Genomic DNA, 13740 nt, shown 5'->3' on the forward strand with positions numbered 1-13740 from the left:
TATATATATATATATATATATATATATATATATATATATCCTGAAAATATGCAAACAAAACTGTGTTTAGATAATTGATACTTCAAACTTACATAAATAAATATTAAGGAATATAACATAACTTGGCTTCTGAGAGCTTCAAAATGTAATGAATAAAATGCTAAAGTTGTTGATAAACAAGCAATTATTTTAATAATTAAATATGGTCATTTTAAATGAATTATTATGATAATTTAAAATTAATTATTTCAAATATGTTTATTTTAATGTATAATTATATGGCTGGATGTAATAAGGAGTCAGAAAAAATACAAATAAAAATACAATTAATTTTTAGCAAAATATAGTAAAAATGTATTTAGTTTTTTTTTTTTTTTAAATTAAATAAATATTTTTATTTTTAGGTAAGATAAACATAATAATACAATTTATCTATACTCTGGATGATTTAGTTCTTGTCACCCTGTTGTCCTCCCATCAATAGGGAGATTTTCGGGAGAATATTTGTCCCGGGAGGTTTTCGGGAGAGGCGCTTAATTTCGGGAGTCTCCCGTAAAATTCGGGAGGGTTGGCAAGTATGGGCTAACGTTACCTACCTGCTACCTCTGTCTTTTCTCGTTTCTCCTCCTCTTTTCTCTTTTTTCTTCCCTGGGCACCTGACAGTTTTGGCCCTTTTGACATCTTGTGTTGATTTTTTGATGTGGTGACGTCCAAAAAGAGTCATGATACGGGAAGGGAGGGGGCGCACCGTGCGGGGGGAGGGAGGGGCGGGGGGGTCGTAATGTTGTAACAAATAATATTTCTATTAAATAAGCATTACTTTGCATTTTAATTAACGTGGGATTATTTTTTGTATTTAGAAGTAATAGTACCAACTTTTATTTTTTATTTTTTTTCTCCAACATTTGTGGCACTGGCGTGGCGCCCCCTGATGGACGGCGCCCTTAGCATTTGCCTATACGGCCTATGCCACGGGCCGGCCCTGAGCATACATGTAACACTTTTATATCCACTGGACAAATGGTTACTTTTGGAAGTTTAATTGCAAAGTCCCGCCCCCTTTTGCTTGATGTTTTTCAACCAACCTTGCTGAAATTTGACACACGTGTGCTTGTCAGGCCCCTGAAGGTGTGTCCCAAATGTTGCGCTTGACAACACAAAGTTACAGTGGGTGTCCTTCACGGCGCATTGAGCGGTGTGAGAAATTTCAAGATTTAAAGAAATTTAAAAACTGTCTTTACTCCCGTTACCTATTGCTTTGTTTTATTTTATTTCTATTTTTTATTATGTATTTGTTTATTTTTTGAATATTTAATTTTAAAATAATATTTTTTCCATTGAAACTTGCATCATTAAATTCACTCATTTATTTTTTCCGTACAGTTAATATTTTAACTATGACCTTTTGTTGTTAAAATCTCAGCTCAATCCTGTTTCCTATTTTTTCATGGTTTTTTTGTTTTTTTTTAAATACTTTCTCTTAAGAAGTCATATCAAGTTCACTACATTTTTTTAGTTGTCTACAATTTATATTTTAATAACGACTGTGATGATTAAAATCGCAGTTGATTCCTGTTATCTATTTTTTATGATTTTTGTAATATTTTAAGAAATATTTACTTGAAAAAATATATGTTTTATAACGGAAGTTGCATCATTAAACTCTCTCACTTATTTTTTCCTACACAATAAATGTTTTAACTACGACTGTGTTCTTGTTACCTATTGCTTTATTTAATTTTTTGAATATTTACTTTTAAAATAATATTTTTTCCATTGAAACTGGCATCATTAAATTCACTCATTTATTTTTTCTGTACAGTTAATATTTTAACTATGACCTTTTGTTGTTAAAATCTCAGCTCAATCCTGTTTCTTATTTTTTCATGTTTTATTTTTATTTTTTTTAAATACTTTCTATTAAGAAGTCATATCAAGTTCACTACATTTTTTTAGTTGTCTACAATTTATATTTTAATAACGACTGTGATGATTAAAATCGCAGTTGATTCCTGTTATCTATTTTTTATGATTTTTTAAATATTTTAAGAAATATTTACTTGAAAAAATATATGTTTTATAACGGAAGTTGCATCATTAAACTCTCTCACTTATTTTTTTCCTACACAATAAATGTTTTAACTACGACTGTGTTCTTGTTACCTATTGCTTTATTTAATTTTTTGAATATTTACTTTTAAAATAATATTTTTTCCATTGAAACGTGCATCATTAAATTCACTCATTTATTTTTTCCATACAGTTAATATTTTAACTATGACCTTTTGTTGTTAAAATCTCAGCTCAATCCTGTTTCTTATTTTTTCATGTTTTTTTTATTTTTTTTAAATACTTTCTATTAAGAAGTCATATCAAGTTCACTACATTTTTTTAGTTGTCTACAATTTATATTTTAATAACGACTGTGATGATTAAAATCGCAGTTGATTCCTGTTATCTATTTTTTATGATTTTTGTTTATTTTTGCAATATTTTAAGAAATATTTACTTGAAAAAATATGTTTTATAACGGAAATTGCATCATTAAACTCTCTCACTTATTTTTTCCTACACAATAAATGTTTTAACTACGACTGTGTTCTTGTTACCTATTGCTTTATTTAATTTTTAGAATATTTACATTTAAAATAAAATTTTTCCATTGAAACTGGCATCATTAAATTCACTCATTAATTTTTTTTGTACAGTTAATATTTTACAAATAACTTTTTGTGGTTAAAATTGCAGCTCATTCCTGTTAACTATTTTTTTCATGGTATTTGTTTATTTTTAAAATACTTTCAATAATATATATACATATATATATATATATATATATATATATATATATATATATCTACAATTTATATTTGAACTACGATTTTAGGGTTAAAATCGAAGTCGATTCCTGTTATCTATTTTCTATGATTTTTTTTGATTTTTTTATATTTACTTGAAATTTTTTTTTCATATATATATATATATATATATATATATATATATATATATATATATATATATATATATATATATTTTGTATGTATCCATTCCAGACCCATATACTCACAGATTGGATGAGGATGTGTCCGACTGTCTGCCGGTCGTGCCATTGGTTGACGCAGCCGCCCACCTGCTCCAGGAAGTCCTCGTGGTGCTCCAGGATCTCGGGGATCTGGTAGAACATCTCGTCCACCAGCAGCGGGTCCACAATGGAGCCGCCGTCCGGTTGCTTGAGAGGACGCATGTAGCCCTGTGAAGAAGGAAGACGACATGTTAATAAGCCAATAGTGATAACTGGAGTTATTATCATTATTATAATACATCATTTGCATCCCAAGGACATTAAAGGTATGAGTGGACGCTCAAAGTGTCCTGTGCAGATTGCATATTTAACAAAAAAACACACACACTTGACCCAAAACTTATGTCCCAATAGTAAAGAATCCCATGTCTGACATTTCCTGACAGGTAGATGAAAATCCCCGCATATCTTTTTGAGTTAACTAACTAAGTACCTAACTAACACAAACTCACCTTATTCTTGTAACCTATTGCTTTATTTTATTTTAATTATTTTTTTAGAATATTTACTTTTAAAATAATATATTTCTATGGAGACTTGCATCATTAAATTCGCTCATTTATTTTTTCTGTACAGTTAATATTTTAACTATGACTTTTTGTGGTTACAATCTTAGCTCAATCCTGTTTCTTATTTTTTTCATTGTTTTTGCTAATTTTTTAAAATTATTTTTCATTAAAAAATCATATCAAGTTCATGAAATTTTTTTAGTTGTCTAAAATGTATATTATAATTACGACTGAGGGTTAAAATTGCAGTCAATTCCAGTTATCTATTTTTTGATTTTTGTTTTTCCATCCATCCATATTTTTGTAATATTTAAAAAAAAATTTGACTTGAAAAAATATGTTTTATAACGGAAGTTGCATCATTAAAGTCTCTCACTTACTTTTTCTACACAATCAATGTTTTAACTATGACTGCGGGGGTTAAAAAATTTCTTTGTGCTTGTTACCTATTGTTTTATTTTATTAAAAACATTTTTTTTTTCAATATTTACTTTTAAAATCATAGTTTTCTATTGAAACTTGCACCACTGATTTATTTTTATTAATAACTATGACTTTTTGTAGTTAAAATCTCAGCTCATTACTGTTAACAATTTTTTTCATGTTATTTGTTTATTTTTAAAATACTTTTATTTACATAAGAAGTTGTATCATTAAGTTCACAAAATTGTTTTAATAGTCTACAATTAATATTTGAACTACGATTTTAGGGTTAAAATCGAAGTCGATTCCTGTTATCTATTTTCTATGATTTTTTTTTGATTTTTTATATTTACTTAAAACATTTTTTTTTTTAATGGAAGTTGCATCATTAATCTCTCTCACATATTTTTTTCTACTCAATCAATGTTTTAACTACGACTGTGGGAGTTAAAAACTCACTTTATTCTTGTTACTTATTGCTTTATTTTATTTTAATTATCTTTTTAGAATATTTACTTTTAAAATAATATTTTTCTATTGAAACTTGCATCACTCATTTATTTTTTTCTGTACAGTTAATATTTTAACTATGACTTTTTGTGGTTAAAATCTCAGCTCAATCCTGTTTCTTATTTTTTTCATGGTTTTTGCTAATTTTTTAAATTATTTTTCATAAAAAAAATCATATCAAGTTCATGAAATTTTTTTAGTTGTCTAAAATGTACATTATAATTACGACTGAGGGTTAAAATTGCAGTCAATTCCAGTTATCTATTTTTTGATTTTTGTTTTTCCATCCATCCATATTTTTGTAATATTTAAAAAAAAATTTGACTTGAAAAAATATGTTTTAGAACGGAAGTTGCATCACTAAAGTCTCTCACTTACTTTTTCTACACAATCAATGTTTTAACTATGACTGTGGGGGTTAAAAACGTTCTTTGTGCTTGTTACCTATTGTTTTATTTTATTAAAAACATTTTTTTTTCAATATTTACTTTTAAAATAATAGTTTTCTATTGAAACTTGCACCACTGATTTATTTGTATTAATAACTATGACTTTTTGTAGTTAAAATCTCAGCTCATTACTGTTAACAATTTTTTTCATGTTATTTGTTTATTTTTAAAATACTTTTATTTACATAAGAAGTTGCATCATTAAGTTCACAAAATTGTTTTAATACTCTACAATTTATATTTGAACTACGATTTTAGGGTTAAAATCAAAGTCGATTCCTGTTATCTATTTTCTATGATTTTTTTTATATTTTTTATATTTACTTAAAACATTTTTTTTTTAATGGAAGTTGCATCATTAAACTCTCTCACATATTTTTTTCTACTCAATCAATATTTTAACTACGACTGTGGGAGTTAAAAACTCACTTTACTCTTGTTACCTATTGCTTTATTTTATTTTAATTATCTTTTTAGAATATTTACTTTTAAAATAATATTTTTCTATTGAAACTTGCATCACTCATTTATTTTTTCTGTACAGTTAATATTTTAACTAAGCCTTTTTGTGGTTAAAATCTCAGCTCAATCCTGTTTCTTATTTTTTTCATGGTTTTTGCTAATTTTTTAAAATTATTTTTCATAAAAAAATCATATCAAGTTCATGAAATTTTTTTAGTTGTCTAAAATGTATATTATAATTACGACTGAGGGTTAAAATTGCAGTCAATTCCAGTTATCTATTTTTTGGTTTTTGTTTTTCCATCCATCCATATTTTTGTAATATTTAAAAAAAATTGGACTTGAAAAAATATGTTTTATAACGGAAGTTGCATCATTAAAGTCTCTCACTTACTTTTTCTCCACAATCAATGTTTTAACTATGACAGCGGGGGTTAAAAACTTTCTTAATGCTTGTTACTTATTGTTTTATTTTATTTAAAACATTTTTTTTTCAATATTTACTTTTAAAATAATAGTTTTCTATTGAAACTTGCACCACTGATTTATTTTTATTAATAACTATGACTTTTTGTAGTTAAAATCTCAGCTCATTACTGTTAACAATTTTTTTCATGTTATTTGTTTATTTTTAAAATACTTTTATTTACATAAGAAGTTGCATCATTAAGTTCACAAAATTGTTTTATAATAGTCTACAATTTATATTTGAACTACGATTTTAGGGTTAAAATCGAAGTCGATTCCTGTTATCTATTTTCTATGATTTTTTTTGATTTTTTATATTTACTTAAAACATTTTTTTTTTTAATGGAAGTTGCATCATTAAACTCTCTCACATATTTTTTTCTACTCAATCAATGTTTTAACTACGACTGTGGGGGTTAAAAACTCACTTTATTCTTGTTACCTATTGCTTTATTTTATTTTAATTATCTTTTTAGAATATTTACTTTTAAAATAATATTTTTCTATTGAAACTTGCATCACTCATTTATTTTTTCTGTACAGTTAATATTTAAACTATGACTTTTTGTGGTTAAAATCTCAGCTCAATCCTGTTTCTTATTTTTTTCATGGTTTTTGCTAATTTTTTTAAATTTTTTTCATAAAAAAATCATATCAAGTTCATGAAATTTTTTTTAGTTGTCTAAAATGTATATTATAATTACGACTGAGGGTTAAAATTGCAGTCAATTCCAGTTATCTATTTTTTGATTTTTGTTTTTCCATCCATCCATATTTTTGTAATATTTAAAAAAAAAATTGACTTGAAAAAATATGTTTTAGAACGGAAGTTGCATCATTAAAGTCTCTCACTTACTTTTTCTACACAATCAATGTTTTAACTATGACTGCGGGGGTTAAAAACGTTCTTTATGCTTGTTACCTATTGTTTTATTTCATTAAAAACATTTTTTTTTCAATATTTACTTTTAAAATAATAGTTTTCTATTGAAACTTGCACCACTGATTTATTTTTATTAATAACTATGACTTTTTGTAGTTAAAATCTCAGCTCATTACTGTTAACAATTTTTTTCACGTTATTTGTTTCTTTTTAAAATACTTTTATTTACAGAAGAAGTTGCATCATTAAGTTCACAAAATTGTTTTAATAGTCTACAATTTATATTTGAACTACGATTTTAGGGTTAAAATCGAAGTCGATTCCTGTTATCTATTTTCTATGATTTTTTTTTTGATTTTTTATATTTACTTAAAACATTTTTTTTTTTAATGGAAGTTGCATCATTAAACTCTCTCACATATTTTTTTCTACTCAATCAATGTTTTAACTACGACTGTGGGGGTTAAAATGTCACTTTACTCTTGTTACCTATTGCTTTATTTTATTTTAATTATCTTTTTAGAATATTTACTTTTAAAATAATATTTTTCTATTGAAACTTGCATCACTCATTTATTTTTTCTGTACAGTTAATATTTTAACTACCGGTAAGCCTTTTTGTGGTTAAAATCTCAACTCATTCCTGTTTTTTCATGTTAGTTTATTTTTATTTTTTTAAATATTACTCATGTATTTTTGTGCATATTCGCCGTTTCAACTAGGATTATGAAGGTGTTTAAAATGGCTCTGTATGTTTTGGACGCTCTGAACGTTTATTAATGAATGAAGCGTTTGTTGAACGGCGTCACAGACAGGAAATGTCAACATCAGCTGGACACAAACACATAAAAGTCCCTTTGAAACACACATGAAAGTATCGCACACACAACACAACACAACACAACACAACACAACACAACACAACACAACACACTCTCAGTGTGTGTTTGCTTCCATGGAAGTTCACCCCATTCCTATTTCATCATCACCACATTCAGATATCATTGGGACTTGACCACATTCAGACATCATTGGGAGTTGACGACATTCAGACATCATTGGGACTTGACCACATTCAGACATCATTGGGAGTTGACGACATTCAGACATCATTGGGACTTGACCACATTCAGACATCATTGGGACTTGACGACATTCAGACATCATGGGGACTTGACCACATTCAGACATCATGGGGACTTGACCACATTCAGACATCATTGGGACTTGACCACATTCAGACATCATAGGGACATGACCACATTCAGACATCATGGGGACTTGACCACATTCAGACATCATAGGGACTTGACCACATTCAGACATCATTGGGACTTGACCACATTCAGACATCATTGGGACTTGACCACATTCAGACATCATGGGGACTTGACGACATTCAGACATCATGGGGACTTGACCACATTCAGACATCATGGGGACTTGACCACATTCAGACATCATTGGGACTTGACCACATTCAGACATCATAGGGACATGACCACATTCAGACATCATGGGGACTTGACCACATTCAGACATCATAGGGACTTGACCACATTCAGACATCATTGGGACTTGACCACATTCAGACATCATTGGGACTTGACCACATTCAGATATCATTGGGACTTGACCACATTCAGACATCATTGGGAGTTGACGACATTCAGACATCATTGGGACTTGACCACATTCAGACATCATTGGGACTTGACCACATTTGATACGGCCAGTGATTTGTTGAGAAGTGACTCTGGAGGAAGACAAACTCTTTTTTAATTCCCTCCATGAACTTGGACATGCAGAGTGTTATGCAAGAGCCTCGGAGTGAGAGTTGCTCACTAGATCAGATGGCTGTGATGCGTCACTGAATACATCTCAGCATCACTCACTCTTTTGTGCTAAACGGACCACATTTTTATTCAACACACAGTCGGAAATTGCTGACACAAAACAATTAAAATGGATGGACAAACAATCGTTAGCCTTTTAATATTAGCATGCTAGCTTTTTTTTTTTGTGTGAAAATTTTGCAGGTATACACCTCAGCCTCAAATATTTCGTAATTTGAAGGTTACCTGTTAGTATGCTTAGGTAAGTAGGCTAGGTTTTTTTTAAGCTACAGTTAGCATTTTAGCTTCTTTTTTTTTTTTAAGCTAATTTTGCAGTTATGCACCTTATATATTTTGGTATTTCACTAATGCTAACTGTAAGTATGCTATTGTAAGCATAATACTGTGAGCATGCTATTATATTTGAACTTATTTTGCTCATATTTTAGCACACACACACAGTCAAGTCATGGCGGACATGAAACAATTAAAAATGGCGTACATGTTTTTTTGTGTGTGAAAATTTTGCAGGTATACACCTCAGCCTCAAATATTTCGTAACTTGAAGGTTACCTGTTAGTATGCTTAGGTAAGTAGGCTAGTTTTTTTTTAAAGCTACAGTTAGCATTTTAGCAGGCTAATGTTAGCATTCTAGCTTCTTCTTTTTTTTAAGCTAATTTTGCAGTTATGCACCTTATATATTTTGGTATTTCACTAATGCTAACTGTAAGTGTGCTATTGTAAGCATAATACTGTGAGCATGCTATTATATTTGCTCATATTTTAGCACACACACACAGTCAAGTCATGGCGGACATGAAACAATAAAAAATGGCGTACATGTTGTAGACCAGTGGTGTCCAAAGTGTGGTTTGTAGCTAATTTCTTTAATGGCCCGCAACATACAATTGTTAGCATTCTAATATTAGCATGCTAGCTTTTTTTTTTTTTGATGAAAATTTTTGCACGTATACACCTCAGCCTCAAGTATTTGGTATTTTGAAGGTTACCTGTTAGTATGCTTACGTAAGTAGGCTATTTTTTTTAAGCTAATGTTAGCATTTTAGCTTTTTTTTTTTTAGCTAATTTTGCAGGTATACACATCAGCCTCAAATATTTTGCAACTTACCTGTTAGCAATACAAAGTCTCCAAGGCACTATTTGGGAAGTGTCCAGTAACAAACGTGTCCGCATTATCCAACTTGCTGCACCATGAACCTAATTTAATTAGCGTGGCCACTAAAAATTAATTGACCACTCCACTTCAAAAGCATAAATGTGTCATAAGGTTATTTTTTTTCATAAGTACCATTCATTTCACTTAATCAAAACCTTTTTGTAATATTCCACACTGCAAAATAATAAAAGTTGTGCTGATATCAGATTAAGATTGGTATCAGCCATTACTTAAGGCTCCAATATTGGTATCGTAAGTGAAAAGATTGTATCGGGACACCCCTATTAAAAAAATATTTATTTATTAACTCATACTTGCCAACCTTGAGACCTCCGATTTCGGGAGGTGGGGGGGCGAGGGGCGTGGTCAGGGGTGGGGCGGGGCGTGGTTGGGGGCGTGGTTAAGAGGGGAGGAGTATATTGACAGCTAGAATTCACCAAGTCAAGTATTTCATACATAAATATATATATATATATATATATATATATATATATATATATATATATATATATATATATATATATATATATACTGAAAATATGCAAACAAAACTGTGTTTAGATAATTGATACTTCAAACTTGCATAAATAAATCTTAAGGAATATAACATAACTTGGCTTCTGAGAGCTTCAAAATGTAATGAATAAAATGCTAAAGCAATTATTTTAATAATTAAATATGGTCATTTTAAATGAATTATGATCATTTAAAATTAATTATTTCAAATATGTTTATTTTAATGTGTAATTCTATGGCTGGATGTAATAAGGAGTCAGAAAAAATACAAATAAAAAAATACAATTAATTTTGATGTTTTTAGCAAAATATAGTAAAAATATATTTCGTTTTTTTTTTTTTTAATTAGTAAATATATTTATTTTTAGGTAAGATAAACATAAAAATACAATTTATCTCTAGTATGGATGATTTAGGTCTTGTCACCCTGTTGTCTTCCCGTCTGAAAAAAGGCTGTCCTCACTCAGGTCCCGCATGGAGCTGGAGGGGGGCGTGGCCTCCAGCTCCGGCTGAAAATCGGGAGATTTTCGGGAGAATATTTGTCCCGGGAGGTTTTCGGGGGAGGCGCTGAATTTCGGCAGTCTCCCGGAAAATTCGGGAGGGTTGGCAAGTATGTATTAACTATCAATGACTATTTTAATCCGTCAGATAGTGGATGAACATTATGGAACACTACCAGTATGAGTGCAGTGTAGGGTTGTCCCGATACCAAATATTTTGGTACCGGTACCAAAATGTATTTCGATACTTTTCTAAATAAAGGGCACCACAAAAAAATGCCATTATTGGCTTTATTTTAACCAAAACCGGGACCGGTACTTTTTTAGAGGCGGTATAGTACCGAATATGATTCATTAGTATCGCGTTACTATACCAGTACTGGTATACTGTACAAGCCTAGTGTTAATACATCTAGTGAGTGTGTCACACACTCACTCCGGTGTCATTTACTCATCACTAAGAACAAGTGGTTACCAGAGGTGTGGACTCGAGTCACATGACTTGGACTCGAGTCAGACTCGAGTCATGAATTTGATGACTTTAGACTCGACTTGACAAAATGTAAAAAGACTTGCAACTCGACTTAGACTTTAACATCAATGACTTGTGACTTCACTTGGACTTGAGCCTTTTGAATTGACATGACTTGACACGACTTGCTACTTTCCCCAAAACCCAAAGATGAAAAAGTTATTCGGGAGCGCTCCGTATTTTTCATTGTGTACTTGTCTATCAGCGTTGCGTGTGTCAGCTGGTGTGGTCTCAGTACAACAGCCAATCAAATTAGATCTACTTTGTTTTCATCACACAGCATTCATCCAATCAAATTGCAGGACAACCAACGAAGAAGACATGTCCAAACCACACGCCAGTGAACAAAAAATGATACCTAAAATAATTTTGTTTGGGTATAAAAATTACGAGGTGGTCAACACAAAACGGTTTGCAGTATGCAACACATGCGGTTCGAAAATTACTGATGGAGAGGCAACAACTTCCAACTTCGTCCGGCATTTGAAGTTGCACAAAGAACGGTAAGTTTTGAATGTAAGATAACGTTTATTGGCTAAGTAACGTGACTTTTATTTGCAGTGAGGCTGTAAACTCACTGCTAACGTTATAACGTTATTGCAAACACGGGAATCTGTTGCAGTTCACTACCTTATTCATACTTTTTGTTCAGTGATTTTTTAAGCAGGGTTACGTTAGTCAATATATCACACGTAACGTTAGACGGCGGTCAGCAGCACCGCGTATTTTAGCCACCTAAAAAAAGACAAAAATAATAAAATAAAGGTCAGTTAAAATGTATACTATATTATGAATATGTGTACCGTTTTAGCTAGCTTTCTGACATACTGTTGGTTGTTTACCTCAGTGGTCCCCAACCACCGGGCCGTGGCCCGGTACTGGTCCGTGGATCGATTGGTATCGGGCCGCACAAGAAATATATATATATATTTTTTTCTTTTTTTAATTAAATCAACATAAAAAACACAAGATACACTTACAAGTAGTGCACCAACCCAAAAAAACTCTCCCCCCCTTTTGTTCTGGGCATTGAACATGAAGACTCTTCCTTCACTGTTCCGAGTGGCCATGAGAGTCTTGGCAGTGCCTGCCTCCAGTGCTCCAGTGGAGCGAGTTTTCAGCCATGGTGGCATCATACTACGCCCCCATCGTGCACAAATGACTGACAGACTCTTGGCTAATTTGGTCTTTTGCAGATGCAATGCAGCATAGGGCCCTGACATATAAAAAGTACAACTTTTTTGTTATGTTCACGTATATGTCATGTTTTTTCAATGTTAACACTTTTGTACAAATAAGTACATTTGCACTTTATTTTTCAATGTGTTTGTTCTGTAAAGGAATGAGTTAATGTTTAAAATGACTGGTTAATAGTGCTATTATAAAGTGCAATGTCAGCACAATTTTCTTTCCTGCAATTTAAAATGCACTTGTTTTAAAAAATAAATACAGCGTTTGAAAAGCATACACAATCTGTGTTAATATATTAGTCTGTGGTTGAAAGGACTTGAAAGGACTCGAAACTCAAAATGCAGGACTTAGGACTTGACTTGAGACTTTCCAGTCTTGACTTTGGACTTGACTCGGGGCTTGCCTGTCTTGACTCGGGACTTGACTCGGACTTGAGGGCAAAGACTTGAGACTTACTTGTGACTTGCAAAACAATGACTTGGTCCCACCTCTGGTGGTTACACATTTTGAGGGTGATCCGGATCACCGTCTGAATTGGGGGATTTTAACAATAGATGATTTACTGTCAGGTGCTTTTTGAGTGAATAATTGGATGAATAAAGAAATGTAAAAGCCCTGAAAGCCGGAGGCGCTGATAACGCTGACGACAGCGAGACGTGCCGAGCTCGGCAGATTAGCCGGACCGACCGTAAGTGGATTAGGAAGCACCTTTTGTTCCCGCCCGGAGCAATGTGCCAGCGTCACGCTGTGGAGGGAAGAAAGATGGAGGTTACCTGAGTGACAGTTACCTGAGTGAGAGTGCGCAGTGAGTCCACGTAGGATCTCTCCGTGTCCAGCAGGGTCATCATGACATGTTTCCTCATGTCCTGTGAAGACAGCAGCACAAGGTCAACATTCACTGGTCAGCAAATCTTTACGGAGACCAGTCATCATCCTTGACAATCGATTGACATGAAATAAATATTTGGGCTTCACGGGACGAGAGGATACATCTCTGAATGTTCTGAACCCCTGTTTCAAAGACAGCGTGGGTGTACGGTACTTCAACTTCTCATACCCAAGTGCAAACGAGATGAGACTGAACAACAACCTATGGAGGGTCAAATAGGACAAAATTAAATGAATATTCAGATCATTTCTTACATGTGTTATTAATTATATTATAACTACAATTTTTTTTAATGAAAAATTACATTTAATAAT

The 13740-nt window shown here is 31.5% G+C and overlaps 1 protein-coding gene across 1 annotated transcript in view; it reads right to left on the reverse strand.

The window, feature by feature from the left end:
- LOC133572820 (rho guanine nucleotide exchange factor 17-like) overlaps positions 1-13740 on the reverse strand; it is a 158221-nt gene that overhangs the window by 47542 nt on the left and 96939 nt on the right. Inside the window, exons 2-3 of the mRNA XM_061925848.1 lie at positions 13326-13403; positions 3068-3250 (exon numbers count right to left, since the gene is read on the reverse strand). Coding sequence (XP_061781832.1) covers positions 3068-3250; positions 13326-13403 — 261 coding nt within the window. The remainder of the gene's footprint in view (positions 1-3067; positions 3251-13325; positions 13404-13740) is intronic.

The sequence above is a fragment of the Nerophis lumbriciformis genome, linkage group LG30 (assembly GCF_033978685.3).
Source record: "Nerophis lumbriciformis linkage group LG30, RoL_Nlum_v2.1, whole genome shotgun sequence".
NCBI lineage: Eukaryota > Metazoa > Chordata > Actinopteri > Syngnathiformes > Syngnathidae > Nerophis > Nerophis lumbriciformis.